Raw genomic sequence first — 17,002 nt, 5'->3', positions numbered from 1 at the left:
ATGCGGATCGTGCACATCCATAATGACATATCCAGAAGATAATACATGCCAACTTATGTGTAATGGAATATTTTGAGGTACATTGCAGTTTTACTTGTCATTAACAAAAAGAATATTTTTTAGCACTTGAAACATATTGTTAGAAACACACACGAGGGTGGCAGCAAGCACAATCCCAACACACATAATTATTGAGATAAAAGAAAACTAATCAGCACCACGATGGGGTAAAAAGAGATGCAAGGGTTGCTAAATCATTCATCTCTTGTTCTTAAACCAAGTGATTCACATGGTCTACTTTGTAGAGAAGCCAAAAAAGTGGCCTAAATCGTTTACACAAATGAGGGATTACAAACACAGAAGATGCACATATAACTCGGCCCTTTAAAAGTTGCTGCGCATCCCCTCTTCATGCTTCTATGCAAAACAATGAAGGTTGGTGCTCAATAATTTTGCAACCAGCCTATCAATTGGAAAGTACAAACATGGTTGATACAACCACTTTTAACCTATATTAGATTTACCCCCATCCTCCTACACGGGCTTATTCTAGCCTCTAATGCTTACAGATTTTATCTGTGGCATTCCAAAACAATTGTACCTACCTATGGTGCAGTTCTCAAAGATGCAGTAAGTCCCAACAATATGAGAGCAGACATATTTTTGATTCCTCCCTGCATCCTTCGCATTCAAATTACCTATTCTACACCTGCATTGCACTCCTGCAAAATGCCCTTTGACTGTTTTAGTTAACTGCCGATCCTACAAGCTATACTTTGGAAACACAACTCCTGCAGCAAGGCACCAAAAATGGAGTCAACTCCTGCCAGCCGGTTGATGTTACAAAGCCTGTGCCCATAAGTTCTTATCACTAGAGCTCCTTTGAATATCAAAAAATGGAGCACCCACCCACCACCATCTTACAATGTGCTGAGAAGGCGGGCTCAAGAACATGGAAGGATACAGCAACCCATACCCCCACATGACAAGAACTACCACCACAGTCAAGATTGACTCTTATTGTTGCAAAACTGAGTAGGGTCGTAACAGTGTAACGCCTTCAACACTGATCCTGCCTGCAAAATGAAAGAATTGTCCTGCACTTGCTCTAGTCTACATCCTCGAACCCATCTACAAGGCTAGAATATCAACCTTTAGATGTTGTAATACCATAGAAGGCAGCAAGCCACCCGATCTTCATTTGAGCCATAAGCCTAGAGAGGGCAACCATGCATCCCTTCATTGAAAATGATATCCAAGCCTGCACTTTCAGGCTGGCAGCTAGACATCGATCCAGGAAGAAAAGTCTGTAAAGCCATCATACTCCATACTGCTTCGACAACTTTTCTCGCAACGCTGGATCTATCCCTGTTACATATTGCTCCCAAGAACTGCCAAGCATCTGCAAGAAGCCAATAAAAATGGCCATTCAAACCTTAAACTACCGACCTTTAGACAACATGCGGCACGCTATGGACAGGCTTGATTACCCATCCACGAGCAGCCACTCTCCCACCCTAGCAGGTCACAAAGTGTAAGGGCCTAAGCAACACAATCATGGCAGCTCATGCTACTCGCGTGTAGCATCAATACCTGCTTATAGCCATGGAGAACTTGACATATTTCGTTCTGCAGCTCTGCACTATGGATTTCCTGTGTATCAGTTATGGAAGTGACAAGAATAAGTACATCGAAAAATCTACTTTCTAAGAATCCAGAGCTACTTCAGCTCATACACCCAAACAACACAGAACTTACATGCCAGCTTCCAATAGCTTCACACATCACAGCAAACGAACCAATAGCACCCGCAGGGTTCAATTTAACCTGCAGACGAGTTGGATTAGGCCAGCAGGTCAACCAGAACACCTTCACTTGAGGTTCAGCATGGTGACATCTTTCTAGCTAAACAACTGTGCTCACCATGGCACAAAGCCCCCGGAACGCATCCTCTTTTTCGACATCATCACGAATCCTGATAACAACGCTCATTATTAGTTGGCTTAGACTTCACAAAAGCCTAGATACCAACAAAATCCCCGACATATTCGCGAAGGCTTTCAAAGCAGCTCTCTCACAAACAACAGCCAGCCAGCCAAAGAGGTACACGGGACTAGAAAGGGAACACACCAGCGTAGTGAAGAAGAGAACTTACTGGCGTAAAGCGCGACACCACGGTTGCATAAAATGCTCCAAGTGTGGAGCTACCTGTTCCGGGCACACCCATCCAAGTCTACCAAGTGTAATAGCACTGTTCTCAAGCAAAGACTTGTTGAGCCCCTGCATTCGTAGCGGCCACACTCATTAGTATACCAGAATACCTACTTTGAAAGTGTGGTGTTATCGTATGATCCAGTACCTCTGTATTTGACAAGATAGGAACAAGGTAAGTGATGACATTCATCACTATGGGTGATATTTCCTGCCGCACCTGCCATCCCAAACATGCTTGTTTCAAAAAATTGCTTAAAAAAGACAAAGAACTACAGCCAGATTTGGATGTCCACAAGTGCACCCTTTTCCATATTTAAGTATGCCCCTTCCATTGAAGTAGGTAATACCTTGATGGCAACCTCTCCAATGGCCCAGCATGCATTGTTTGCAACCGATACATTCTCCTTCACTTCCGAACCCTGCTGTGCTTCCAATAAGCAATAGAAAACTATCACCAGTGTGACAGAAAACCTCACAAATCGTGGCTCATGAGGCAGTGGGGTAAACATTACCAGTTGTTTGACGGCGAGAGACAGAAAGTCTGCAAGATGTGGCTGCAAGTGTACAGCACAAGCCTAGAGAAGTGGCAAGGACAAAGCATTAGCCACTCCCCCACCTTTTAGTGCATCATAAGACAACCCCAATTTACTCGACAAGGATGTGTTTTAATGTACCTTTGCAAGGTCCCCAAGAAGAGCAAGTGCACTCTGCCGGACATCTGGGGCCTCATCACTGCAGCATTGGAGTAACAGCTCCCTTAGGTTGCTTCGAACAACCTGCAGTGTTCATATATTTAAACACCAAGGCACCCTTGTTGCTATACTACCACTTAGATTGCATACTTATGAGCACATCCAAACAGAGACATAAAGGCCTTAAAAATTACCAGGCTTTCAATACTACTTCCAAGACCCTCTGCTAAGCCTGAAAGAAGATCCAAAGAACAGACTATGAACTCCTTATCGTAAGTGACACCAGCCCTTCCCGGATCAGCCTGCAGACAAGCATTCCTTACAAACTGGGAATGCCAAAGGTAAATCCTCATCATACACCAGCTGATTACACAGCTTACACCCATGTTTGCACATACCTTAGCAACTTCCTGTGTCTGGATAAGGTTGATGCACCTCAAAAACACAGGCTCAGCATACTGTGCAAAACCTGGGCCCAGAGCCTGCCATTAACACATCACAATACCCTGAAAATCAACCCACTTTTCTATAGTTGCTGCACAGATGCACAGAACAATATAGCCCTTATTCAGGACCTGTAGCAGGAAATCTATTCGCAGATGCCTGCAACTCAAGCTAGGTACAGAACAGTCCCCTCCCAACGTCAGCAGGGTCCCATCTTGGCTGCCCATCAGGGATGGACCCCATCCAAGAACCTGCCTGTCCCCACGAACAAGGATTGTTCTGTACCCACCCATACTTTCCTTAATAGAATTAAAAATAAATGAATCAGTGGTCCAACCTGTGCTATGGACGTAAAGCATTCCAACAAAGGGAAGAGGTCTCTGTCAGAATCACGAAGCTGCTGCCACTTCTCAATCAATGGTGGCATTAGAATCTCCAGATGCTTTGCCTGCATTAATTCCAAATATGTTAAGGAGAACTACTCTTGTCAGCATACACCAAATAGCTGAAAAGATGACCCAGATGACACAAAACCCCTCTACTTCTTGGACAAGGAAACACCATAGTAGAGCTTCTATTACCTCATTCAGCTCTCCACCAACAGCATCCGCCAGTGTTCCAATAGCATCATACAGAATCCGGAGGTTTCTTCTCTACAGCCACAGATTTGTATACATTTTCAGTGAGTTTTGCTGTATTGAACTTGAGAGAGAGAGAGAGAGAGAGCTTTATCAACATCTACGTTACGGGAAAAAAAAAAGTATATAATGTGTAAAAACAATGCCTGCGGCATCCCTCAGAGCTATCATAAACAAGATCAAAATGGAACATAGATGCAAGGTGAGGTGAGCATCTGAATATCACATGGTGGATGAGAGACCTCAGTGAATTTTCTCTATATATATCTCTTAGAGGGCAGTGATGGGGGGACGGATATAGAATTGATCATAACATGCAAATTAGAAAGATGAGATTAGCTATTGTGGCAATCTCCAATTGTGTTATAGACGAGAAAGTGTGATCGTAATCCTGTTGCACTCAAAAACGAGAGAGAGGTGCTCCAAGGCAAGTTTGCTGCAACTCTCTTGTATTGCATGCATTCAAAATAAACTACCAAGAGACATTCGTCATTATCTGTGTGGATCTTACCTGATATTTACTGAAAGCGTACATAAGATGCTGTAGAATGAGGTCAAGTCTTGGAGCCAACTCTTCTGCTGCTTCCTGAATCAAATGACACAAGGTAAGAAGACAAGGACAGCAAGGAGTAAAGGGAAGCAAAGGCAAAATGTGACCACCAATGAACCATGTTTAAGGGCACTTTCATGTGCAAATAGAAATTAAACCATGTGCAGAGAGGGTATGTTGTTTCGCCTGGAGTCTCAATGCAAGTTGAGCCCACGAAAAAGAACAAAGAAAAGGGACTGCTGTGAATCGCCTGCGAGCTCCGCTTCTCCCCCCCCCCCCGCCCCCCCCCCCCCCCCCCCCCCGCTGCTTCTCGCCTTCGCGCCCCCCTCTCCCCCCCGCCAGTCCGCCTGCATTGCGCCTTCTCTCCCCCGCCTTCTGCCTCACGTACTCCCCCGCCTCCCTCCTCGCTTTCGCCTCTTTCCCCCCGCCTTCTCTTCCTTCGCCACCTTCCACGCTGCCGCCCCCCCCTCCATTCCCCCCGCCGCTTGCTTCCTTCCCCCGTTATCTTTTCCTCCGCTTCTCTAACCCCCTTCGCCTCCTTCTTCCCCGCCTCTCTTCTCTCCCCCGCCTCCTCTCCCCCCTCCGCCTTCTCTCTCCTCCCTTCCTTCTCCCCCTCCTCTCGCCCCTCCGCCGTCTCTCTCCTCCCTTCCGCCTCTCTTCTCTCCCCGCCATAGCCCCCCCCCCCCCCCCCCCCCCCCCCCCCCCCGCCCCGCTCCCGCTATCTTGTAGCCCTCCGCCTCTTTTTTCCTCGCAGGGCTGTGTCCCTCCCGTTGGTGACCCCGGTTTCTGGCCTTTTCCCTTTGGAGGACTCCATGGAAGCCGCTCCGACTAACCCTGCCGATTCCGGTCTCCGTCTGGAGTTCACAGCTGAAGATCTTCAGTTGTTTGTTTCCACAGTTTCCGCTCTTGAGGCCTCCTCCTTGGTCTGCAAGATAGTGGGTAGCCGTCCGATGCGGAGAGAGCTTCGCGACCTTCTGCAAGGCAGCCTTGTTGGCGTGCCCGCCAAGATCGTCAGCGTAGATTTTTTGGGACGTGGCTACTACCAGGTGGATTTCGAGTCCCCACAGGCAGCTCAGATGGTGCTGGCTCGGAGCCCCATTGCCCTCCACTCATCCCGGGCGTTCCTGGCGCGATGGACTCATGGTTTCGACCCCGCTTCTGACCCGCTAGCAGGCGCGACAGGTTTCCCCGTCACTATCTGCTTTCCTGGACTCCGTAGGGAGTACTTGCCCCTCTTGTCATCCATTGGCAAGGCGTTCGGGCAGGTGGTGGAGACGCCTCAGACAGCGGCTTCAGTGATTGCTCGGGCAGCAGGACTCCCGGCCATTCGGGTTGTGGTTCCGTCACCGGAGTCCCTCCCGAAGACGATCCTTCTCCCTTGTCTTTCTGGAGGTCATATGATACAGCGCGTGGAGTATTCGGGCCTCCCCAGCCAGTGTTACACATGTCGGGAGATGGGTCATCTCGCACGCGCCTGTCCCCGCAAGGGGACTCATCCTTCACGCTATGCCGCCTCTGGACCCCCTGCAGGAGTCCCGAGGGGTGGCCATCCACTTCAGAGACCGGACATCCCTGGCTCGCCACAGCAGGCGCCATCATCTGACGAGCAGGCCCCGGCGGAGGATGCCGCGCAGTCCCAGGAGGCTGGCGGATGGCAGGAGGTTCGCCGGCGGAAACGCCCGGCCCGCAGGGACCGTCGCAGACGCCCAGCAGGCAGCACAGGCTGGCGGACAGGCGACTCCGGGTGGCACACAGGCACCTACCCGCACTTATGCTCCTGTCAGGGTCAGGCGGCCAGCAGGTCCCACCCCGATGGACGAGGATTCAGACTCAGTGCCCGTTGAGGCCACTGGTGGAGCCTCCCACGTGGAGACCCCGCTCCCGCCTCCCCCCGCGGGGGGCCCCGCCCCCTCCTTGGAGCAGATTCCTGAGGATCCCGGGCCGCACTCTTCGCCCCCCGGCTCCCCTTCCCCCCACCCGGAGAGCACTCCTTCCACCCTCCCCTCTCCCCCCCCAGCCCCCCCCCCTCCCTCCTCCCCCGGCGGCCCCCCCTACACCTATCCTCTAGCAGATGCCTCTCCATCCTCTCCTCGCTCTCCCCCCTCCTCGCCGCGAGCCCCCATCCCTCCCTCGGCCTCTCCAGGATACTTCGCCAGACCACCCACTGCCCCAGGGCAGCGCAGCTGGGTAGGCCAGAGCTCAATCCAGCGGCTGTTCCACCGCCACTCCGGGCCGGTGGAGATGGCGATCCTTGCTTCACCCGCCACAGAGTTCTCTCCAGCCTCCCCTGGGGGGCCCCGCGAGTGATGGAGCTACCAGTGGATTACGGTTTTTTCAGGTGCCTCCAGCTAGATGCTGGCCCTTTCGAGACACTGGTCGCGCCCTTGCGAGTTTGCGTGGTGTGCCATCCCTCTCGTTCTCCCTCTGTGGTGAGCAGCATGGTGGCTTTCTCCTTTCCTCTCAGTGTTGCCCCAGACACAGCTTGGGATTGCAACTCTGTAGAGGAAGTTTTGCGTGATCAGATACTGGAGTTCTCCCACCACTTCAGTGACTTGGGGCTCACGGACCTATTGCAGACCCGATTACACTCAGCCCGCATGAGCTTGTTTGGTATAGGAGACTGGCGGGCGGATCCGGTCCACACCTCAGTTGAGGCGGTGCTTCTGATTCTCCTCCATGCCGCCCCGAGGGTGCAGCCTACATTTAGATACATATATGCAGAGGATTGGTCTCACGCCTATGCCCTGGACAGGGCGAAGGCGGAGTGGGGCTGGACACAGAGACAGGTCACCCTCTTTTTGGAGAGACTCCGCACCCGGACAGACAGTGATTATTCTCCCTCCAAGCCGGCGCCCAAGACTCACAGAGTGGAGGGCAGATCATCCGGGCCGGCTGAGAGGGGTGAGCCAGTGGAGGCTGCTTCACTTGCCATAGCTCATCCATGAGGATCCTCTCATGGAACATCCAGGGTCTCGGTGGACATCGCTGCTACATTGGTCGGGGCAGACTTCGTCAGGAGATCCAGAGAACTCTCGTTGGAGGACCCATAGATATCCTTTTCATCCAGGAGCACCACCTTTCTGCCGGGCGTACCCGCACCTGCGGGAAGATCTTGCCAGGCAGGAGTCACACTTTTTGGTCACCGGCATATGGCTCCCAGGGGAACCAGGGTGGAGTATGCATCTCAGTCAGCGAGCAGCTTCTATCCGAGGTTGTGGACTCTGGCATTCTGGTCCAGGGTCGTGCGCAGTGGATCATCCTTCGGGTTGGGGAAGACCGCATTGGCTTCCTCAACTTCTACGCCCCTAATGGGGCGACCGGGAGAGCCGAGTTCTGGAGCACCATTAGGCAGTCCCTCCCCTTGGCAGACCACTGGTGCCTCGGAGGGGATTGCAACATGCTGGAGGATGCAAAGGACAGGATGGGGGGCAGCCAGGAGACCATTCATGGGCCGGAGCTCGCTGCCTGGGAGGAACTAGTGCTACAGGTGAGAGGCCAGGATCCGTGGACTCTCCCGGAGTTTGGCAGGTTGCAGGGGAGTCTATCTTTCTCGCGCTCGGATAGACGGGCCACAGGAGTTAACCTTTCCCGCATCGACAGGTTTTACATTGATGAGTGGGCCTGTGATAGAGGTGGCACAGTGGGCATACTTGCAGGCTCCTCGTTTTCAGACCACTTTCCAGTGCTTCTCCAGATCGAGGACCCCACGAGAGGAGAGCAGGGCCAGAGCGTCCGGATTCCAGATTGTCTCATAGAGGAGCCCGAGATTGCGATCAGAGTTGAGCAGGTCTCGCAGGAGCTGCAGTTTAGGAGAGGATCGGCAGCCAGCGATCTTGCCAGTGGCTTGCAGGAGATCAGCCAGATGCTCAGACAGGCTGCCTTGGACCGGCTGGAGGCCTTCAGAGAGCAGGAGAGGAGCCTACGGAGGAGTCTAGCGTCCCTCCAGAGACTCCAGGAGAGGGATCCTACGAGCCCTTGGATCTCAGAGCAGATGGAGTCAGCTCGCACTGAGATCAGATCCATCGAGGAGAGGAGGGTGGAGTTCCGATTCCATGCTCGGGAGTCTTTTTGGACACAGGCTGGAGACAGAGTGACTCGAGATTTCTTTGAGGCGACAGGGCCTCGCTTCAGACGAGAGGGTCTCAGGCGTCTTCGGCAGGCTGATGGCCAGGTTGTGGTGGATCCCCCCAGGGTTCGGGCTATAGCCACAGATTTTTACAGGGATCTTCTCTCTGCTGAGCCAGCAGATGACAGGGTGAGAGAGGCTCGGGAGGCAGTCTGGAGCTTCACGAGACCGGTTGTGCCGGCCCATTTGCAGCACTCCCTTCTCTCCCCCTTCTCGGATACGGAACTGGAGGAGGCTCTTCAGGCATTACCTCGGGGCAAATGCCCTGGAGAGGACGGTCTTTCGGTGGCTTTCTTCCAGAGGTACTGGGGCCTCTTACATAGGGGCTTCAGAGTGGCATCCCAGGAGATTATGGAGTCAGGAGTCATGCCGGACAGCATGGCAGAGGGGTTGATCCACTTGATCCCCAAAGAGGGAGGAGACAGACTGGAGATTAGACAGTGGCGACCGATCACCTTGCTAGGCACGGCTTACAAGGTCCTAGCTAAGGCGATCAGCAGGCGGCTTCAGCCTCACCTTCCGGACATCATCCACTCCACGCAGACAGGCTTCATCCAGGATAGGAGCATTTTGGATAACATTTTCTCTTTCTGGGAGGCTACGGCTCTGGCTAGATTTCGACAGGAGGATCTGGCACTGCTCCTTCTCGACTTCGAGAAGGCATATGATCGGGTGGACTGGGCCTTCTTGGAAGGCACTATGGAGAGGATGGGCTTCCCCCCTCAGTGGATCCGTGGGGTCTCTGCACTCTACACATCGGCTCCTAGCCAGGTGCTGATACAGGGCGTGCGCGGAGAGAGGTTCCAGCTCTCGCGCTCGGTGCGGCAGGGGTGCCCCTTGGCGCCCTTTCTTTTTCTTTTTGTGGCGGAGGCCATGAGCACTTTTTTGACGGCACAGGATACAGGTTTGCGGGGCCTCCAGCTTCCCATCCGCACCTCGGAGGAGCTCCTAGACTCGGAGTTTGCGGATGACACTGCTGTCTATCTTCAGGGGGGTGAGGAGAACCTCCGCCGCTTCGCCTTAGCCATGGACAGGTTTTGCAGAGCTTCGGGCGCTTTGATCAACTGGCACAAGTCGTGTGGGTTGTGGGTCAGCTCTATGCCCCCCCCGACTTGGAGGCCAGTTGACGGTTTTCAGTGGCTGCCCCCCGGCACTACAGTGCGTTATTTGGGATGCTATGTGGGCATTGACATATCTCCGGAGCAGCAGATAGCCCCCCTTCTTCTGAGCATTCGGAATAAGCTTCTGTATTGGAGTACCGCTCGTTTATCTCTGGCTGGCCGAGTAGTTGTGGCCAACCAGGTTCTGCTTGCTACTATGTGGTACATCACTTCTTGCTGGGCCTTCTCTCGGGCGTGCATTGGCCAGGTGCAGAGGCTCATCAGGAACTTTCTTTGGTCCGGTGGCGACGGGCGGCCCGCCAGGGCCAAGGTGGCATGGGCGGTGATCACCCAGCCGAGGGAGAGAGGCGGCCTGGGCATTGTTGATCCTATTTGCCAAAGCCGAGCATTGCTTGGCAAGCTGGTAGTTCGTGGCCTCCTGCCAGGCGCTGAGCCGTGGAAGGAGTTTCTTGTTTCCAGGATGCTCAGCCGCACCCCTTCTCTTAGCGGCCCCTGGACCCCCAGCATCAGGTGGATCTTTACAGAGCAGCGATCCAGAGGAGTGGGCCTTGGCTTCGAGGAGCGTTTTGCAGCTAGCCTTCTGAGGGCCTGGTCGCATCTGAGGCCGTCACTCTTCCAGACTCCCCCGAGCACCGATGAGGAGCGCCTGAGGCAGCCTTTGATCTGGAACCCCTTGATTCGTCTCCCCAGTGGCCATATGGTTGGATCGCGGTCTCACGTGTCGTGGGGCCCGCTGAGCTCTGGCCTAGCCCAGTCCCTAGACGACTGGATAGGTTTTCAGCAGCTGCCTCTAGAGGTTCAGGAGAGGAGACTCAGTGGGATGAGGGGCAGAGAGTTGATGAGACAGGACATTGAGGCGGCCATCCCCCGAGAGTGGCGGACCCCAGTACAGGACCCTCCACCTCCACAGTGGATGGGTGTCTTTACTCGGCATGAGATCCTTCTAGCGGTCTGCGGCACAGCAGAGAGAGTCGCCCCACTCACTTTCGAGGTGGGAGAGGGTGGCCAGCTTCAGAGGACACGACTAGATTTGGATGGGTTCCAGGGATGTATTCTTCAGAGGACTGTTCTTGGAGATTATGGGCTTGGGACAGCATGCCTCTTATTTGCCTTCAGTGGGATCCAGGTGAGTGGTTTTGGCGAGATCCCTACTTGGCCCCTACCAGCCCAGGCATTCCCTTTTTTTAGTACACAGCGAGGCTGGGGCGGCGGATTCAGACACACAGGATAGCGAGCACCCCGGCGGCGGCCGAGCATTGGCGGCGACAGGGGCTCTCCCCTGCCCTTCTTAGGGACTTCTGGCAGCACCTTTGGGCCAGCTTCCGGCCCCGGAAGGTGACGCTGTTTCTCTGGCTCACAGCGCATAGAGGACTGGCTGTGGGGGCTTGGCTAGCTTTCGGCAGTCACCCAGGGTCCTGCCCTCGGTGCGGCCATGCACAGGAGTCGCAGCGGCACTGCTTATGGGATTGCCCACAGGCACAGCAGGTCTGGCAGCGCGCTCTCAGGATGGTTTTTGCAGGCTCACCAGGTGAGATGCTGGTGACGTGGGGTGCGGTGGCTTGGGCCACGGACAGCGGCCCGGCCCTTGGATATGAGGACGTCCCTGGCAGTGCGACCATCCAGGTCTCTGACAGGGTGATGGTGGTGGTTCCGACGCCAGATTTCTCTTCGGCAGCCCCTCAGGAGGGGGTCGGGCACAGATGGGAGTTGATCAGCAGCATGACGGCTTGGCACATTTGGAGAGCCCGATGCAGGGAGGCCATTGACCGCCAGGCGACTCCACCGGCGGAGGTCATACAGGCCCTCTGGGTGGACATCATTCATACCTTGAGGGGACACTGGTGGGGGAAACTCCAGGGCGACTCGGACCACATGAGAGGGCGCCGCAAGGCTTTCCTCCGCACTTGGCAGCCTGGCCCTTTCCTCACCGCGAGGGGCGAGGATGTCACTTGGCACTACAGGCCTCCAGTTTGGCTTTTCTCACCTCCCACATGTACTATTAGGTAGCCCCCCCCAGAGAGCGGCCAGCCACCACAGGGGTGGAGCTCAGGAGTTCACTGTGTTTTTATCCCTCCTTGCGAGGTGAGCTTTGTAGCCTTATGGCGTTTTCTCATTAACTAATAGAAGGATCTTTTTTCCGGAAAAAAAAAATAAACCATGTGCAGAGAGATACACACACACATACACATCCAGAGTTATTAGCATCAAGTGTCTATGAGACAATGATAGTACATCAATATACATCTGTTATGAAAAGTGGCATGAAAAATGAAAAAAGTAAAACAAAAATCTGGCAACCATATACAGAGGAGCCAACAGAAGAGGCAAACTCTATGAATTCAATGTAGAGAGGACGGGTGAAAGCATGTTTACATCTGCACAACGCACCACTAGATATCTACGTACCTGCCAGTATCCTCAAAAGATAAGCCTCGTTGATATACGTACCTCCAATGGACAGTAGCATGTCTCCTATATATAACCGTGTATCCGCTTGTCACGTGCATGCCTGCTGCACTAGGGTGCCACCCAGATATTCTGCCTAATTGGTACACTTAGCACTCATTTTGGGATGGGCGGCACACTGCATGTTCTGAGCCCTTGTCCAAGGACATGTCGTCCCCAGCGACCATAAAGGTCTAAGATCTAGTCAGTGTTAAGAGTTTCTATGCGAGTCCCACACAAGTATAAAGTAACACACTTGCAAGCTTGTAATGTGTCCAAGGCATTTATTAGGCCTTAGGTCAAGTCATTATAAAAGATTTAACGTCTAAACCTTTTTGTCCAAGGTTACTAGCAAGACAATAGCAGATCAAACGTGCACAAAAGAGGGGCCGTGTGCAAAGGCCAAGACAGCCCAAATCTAAAGAAAAGGGGCAATGGCTGTCCACAGCAAAGGGCACCTGCATAGGCCTTATGCAATAGGCTTATGCATAAGTCTTATGCAATAGGCTTATGCATAAGGCCTATTGCATAATATGTTAAAATGAACTAACTTTTTGATTTATTATGATGATTTTTCATAAGTTTAATCAAGCGAACAACCACCAAGGGTTTAGGCCACAAGGAGGCTCATACGCTCATACGGATTCTCAAAGAAGAGGTAAGCCCTCTTTTTCCATTCTTTGTTTATGCTTCTTCTCTTCAAGTTTTTACACCCTTGGGTGCCGAGGATTAGGGTTAGGTCAATAGGCTTATGCATGGCGTTATATGTCCTTAATCTACTTGACCATGACTTACACTTGATCCACACTAGAGGACTCTCTAGGTCCACATAAGGGTGGCTTTGCTACTCCTTTGCTCATTCTGCATGCCCAAATTGAAGAGTTAAGGTTTCAATCATACAGGCAAGCAATAGAAACCCAAACACAAGGCCAAAGGGAGGACAAAGGGAGGAGCAGAAGTTGTGTGTTCTCAAGCAAGGTGCTGATGCTGTCAACGCACATCCTCATCAGATATAGTGGTTCTTTACAACCAAGGGTTGTACCCTTCAGTCCCAGGCAGCCACCACAACAAAGAAGAGGGGTGTTCCTTGTGGGACCCCCCTATTTTCAGGTCAGTTCACTCTTTGGATAGCATACAGCCCTAATCATTGTAATCATTTTCTTGCAGCAATACAAGGAAATACATGGTGTAGCGGTGGGCGGCCTTAACAAGGTGATTGGGATCCAATACCATGTATTGTGCACTCTCCCTATTCTCTTCTCTCTCTCTCTCTCTCTTCCCAAATCAGCAGGTTAATACACTCATTGATCATCATTAAAAGCTTCCGCTACGTCTCATGTAACATACTCATCTCACGTGGAGAAGGCTTTTACCTTGATAACTGTGGTATGGTGCATTAACTTGAGAGAGAGAGAGAGAGAGAGAGAGAGAGAGAGAGAGTTGTATTAACGCCTTCAAAAGGCCAAAATGACCTATGAGACCAAAAGGTTACATCATATCCACGAGGTACATCTTGGGTACTTAATAAAAAAGAAAGATAATAAAAATCTAGAACTATGAAATCTGATCTAGGTACATGAGCAGAGAGCTCTCATGTCACCCTAATACATCCCTCATGGGCCGCTATGACATGGTGAGGCAGCAAGTATGCATTGTTTGTACAATGTCGTAGAGATGCATGTACATTTTGTAAAGATGACATGGCAGTCCATACAAGTGAAGGTGAATGCAGATGCTGCCCGTACTGCTCATAGTCACAAAAAAAAAGTATTTTGTAATTTTGAAACCGGTGTAGCATTTCTACAAAACAACGAAACTTCTTTGCAAAATCTATTTCGCCCAAATTTTAAGTCGCATTTTCTTTTTTCTTTTTCCTTCCTCCTCTGGTCTCATTTTCATTCTGCCGTCTGTTGCACCCATTTCTACTCACGTGCTCCACGGACCTTTGCCTCTTCTCTAGCCCGTATGTTGCACACATTGTCCCCTCCTACAGCCCGGGCCCTGGCTGCCCGTGCACACATGACCTTCTTCTTCCATCTCCCCCTCTTCTCATTTCTCTTCCTCTCCTTCCTCCCTTCTTGATTACATGACAAAATTTATCAGATACATGTCACCTCACATGTCAAATATCAAGTTCAAAAACTCATTCACCAAGGAATGATGCCTACCTTTATAAAACACTAGAAAATATATACAAAGCTACTCATAGCTTTCAATTGGCATCTAAGCCTGTGCATCCTTAGGATTCTCTGAACATTTGGCAACCACATGGTCCTTTTGGCCACATTTAAAACACTTTCCATCACGTATGTACTCATCATATTGCTCATTGGACAGCCCAAATTCTCAATGTTTTTTCCATAGTCTTGGAGCCATCCTCTGCATCTTTTGCATCCTTAGGTATATGCTTAGGTGGTTGTACACCCTTTCTTTGAATAATGAGCCTTGGATTTTACCTTTTGTTACCATGCAAAAAACCTAGATTCTGGGCTGTCATTGCCCAATGGGTAAGCTGTTGAATGGTTTCATTAACATATACCTATAAACTTTGATGAATAATGGAAAGCAATCCTTACTCAAACTTTATCTTCTTCTCCTCCTCGAATATAGATATTTGCATGAAAGGGGTATCCTTGAGAAGAATTCTCCAATATTTGGTTATCTAAGAGGAGACTAATTCTCCATCATTCTGAGACAGCCAATCCCATTCCTTCTCTGCATCCTTCTCGAAGTTGGGAGGAAGAAACTACACAAAAAATTGCTCCTTGAAATCTTTCCAAGAATACACCACACTCCCATCCATGATCTTGGGTAACCACCAATCACTGGCACGGTCTTTCAAATGCATTCTAACATGGCGAAGCAAAGACTTCTCAAGGAAGTCCTCGAAGCAAAAGGCCATTTCACACTTCTCAGATGAAAGCAAGTGCTTTCATCGTGTCCATCCTACAATCGAAGAGGTGGTTTCTTGAAGACCAAGTAGCCACCCGAATCCAAAATCACATCTTTCTTGTTCATCATTTATGCAAGCGCAAGCTCACGGAGTTTTTCCATACCCATATCATTGGCAATAGCTTCATAAGTAACATCACGTGAAGTAGTAATAGCCTTGGATTCCAAGAATTTCAATACATCAAGATCATCCCTCAAAACCAGGAGTTTCAACCTCACGCCTCCAAGCGTCAAAGTAAATAGCTGTGTTCCTAGCTTCAGTCCTCACATTTTGCTCACGATTCAGAGTGTTCTCAACACTTTGTGTTGTAGCTAGCCATAGTGAGTTAATCAAGTCCACAGTTGATGATTCCAAGCCCTAAGCATTTACCATAAAGAGGGACCCATTCACACACGAGGGGATATACACATGAGATCCGAATCTCAAAAATCATCCGTACAAAATGTATGGATAGTACAAACAGTTGAACGGCCTTCGGGATAGGGCGGACTTGCCTCGTGAAACCCTAATCCAGTGTCGAAAACTCTAAATTTTTGTAAAAAAATCCTAATTTTCAGTAAAAATACTAGAGAAATAAAAACCCTAATTTCAGCTAAAAATTCTAGCTTGGGACAAGTTCTTGTGTGAGAGGGTGTTATATATGAGGGATTTGTCGATCAAACCCTAATAGCATTCAAGAACATTAGATTGTGTGAAGAGGGCTTCTCAAGATTGCCTAAACGCTTGTGTGTAAAGAGCACTTGTGAAGAGCTTTTGTGAAGACTTTGAAGACTCCATGTATGGTATGGATTGTGAGGAGCTTGATCTCCTATCCAAGGTGAGAGAGATCAAGAGATTAGCTGCGGATCCTTACCTAGGGTAGAAGGATCTTAAGAGCAATATTTGTGAACTTTGTGGTGGGGAACCACAAAAACTCTATTTGTTTGATTTGTATTCATTACTTGTACATGGAGAATAGGTGCAGAATGGTGAGAATTCCCAGGCACTTGTGATCTTGGCCTTGGGAGCATACTCCTTTTGGTAATAAAATACCTTGAGGTAGTAGGGGGCGGAGGGGCGGCCCATCATTCCGGCCCATAGTGTGGTGTATTTCAGTTGTTGCGGTTGTGCTGTGCTTAGTGTTTAATCTTGTCTATCGTTTATTGATTCCAAGTAATTAGGCTGTGAACAATCCCTAAAAGGGTTATTATTCTAGTAGTGTGAACATACTCTTATAAGTGGATAAGATTAGTGTGCCATGTGGCATACACTTATAAGCGTGTGATATGTGTATGGGTCAAAAGATAAGGCTGCAAGCCTGCAAAAGTTGTACTTGGTAAGTAAATATCACTTATATCACATGAACTAATCACATCATTGAGTCGGTGCAATACTCTCCCTTTGAGCACTCTCTCTCTCTCTCTCTCTCTCTCTCTCTCTCTCTAACACCATGGATCTCTTTGGTCCCCCATAGCTTAGGCTTGTACATGTGCAAACCCTAACCCTAACCAACAATTGGTATAAGAGCAAGGTTGATGGTTCCTCTGATTTTTAAGATTGAAGACCATCTGCAACACCGTACACCCGTCTCCATTTTTGGCCCATCTTCACCCTGTTGAAGCTGCTGCTGCTGTTCACAGTCGCCGCTCATCTCTGCCCGCCCGCCTGTGTTGGCCCATCTCCGCCCTTGCGGACTGTAGCTGCAGCCGACTGTAACAGAGCCTGCAGTTGATGTGGCTGCTCATTGTCGTCGCCTATCACCTGTCGGCTGACTTGTTCATCGTCATCTTCAACCCACCCGCTAGCCTAAGCTCCCCTCTGTGCAGCATCTACATCGTGC

General features: G+C 50.5%; 1 protein-coding gene across 2 annotated transcripts in view; it reads right to left on the bottom strand.

The window, feature by feature from the left end:
* Window positions 1-223: 223 nt before the first annotated feature.
* The window catches only part of LOC147604580 (transportin-1-like), a 41,341-nt gene continuing 24,562 nt past the window's right edge, over window positions 224-17,002 (bottom strand). Inside the window, exons 17-30 of one of the 2 annotated variants that reach the window (XM_086794717.1) lie at window positions 4,500-4,574; window positions 3,932-4,003; window positions 3,688-3,798; window positions 3,305-3,388; window positions 3,101-3,208; window positions 2,889-2,990; window positions 2,727-2,789; window positions 2,562-2,636; window positions 2,360-2,431; window positions 2,156-2,280; window positions 1,924-1,975; window positions 1,759-1,827; window positions 1,594-1,653; window positions 224-1,402 (exon numbers count right to left, since the gene is read on the bottom strand). In XM_086794717.1, the coding sequence (XP_086650843.1) occupies window positions 1,319-1,402; window positions 1,594-1,653; window positions 1,759-1,827; window positions 1,924-1,975; window positions 2,156-2,280; window positions 2,360-2,431; window positions 2,562-2,636; window positions 2,727-2,789; window positions 2,889-2,990; window positions 3,101-3,208; window positions 3,305-3,388; window positions 3,688-3,798; window positions 3,932-4,003; window positions 4,500-4,574 (1,152 nt within the window). In that variant the 3' untranslated portion in view covers window positions 224-1,318. The remainder of the gene's footprint in view (window positions 1,403-1,593; window positions 1,654-1,758; window positions 1,828-1,923; window positions 1,976-2,155; window positions 2,281-2,359; window positions 2,432-2,561; window positions 2,637-2,726; window positions 2,790-2,888; window positions 2,991-3,100; window positions 3,209-3,304; window positions 3,389-3,687; window positions 3,799-3,931; window positions 4,004-4,499; window positions 4,575-17,002) is intronic. The other variant, XM_086794718.1, reaches the window with a different exon arrangement.

The sequence above is a fragment of the Cibotium barometz genome, chromosome 61 (genome assembly GCF_041138505.1).
Source record: "Cibotium barometz isolate CiBa-2024 chromosome 61, ASM4113850v1, whole genome shotgun sequence".
Lineage (NCBI taxonomy): Eukaryota > Viridiplantae > Streptophyta > Polypodiopsida > Cyatheales > Cibotiaceae > Cibotium > Cibotium barometz.
This window is presented reverse-complemented; position numbering and strand designations above follow the sequence as displayed.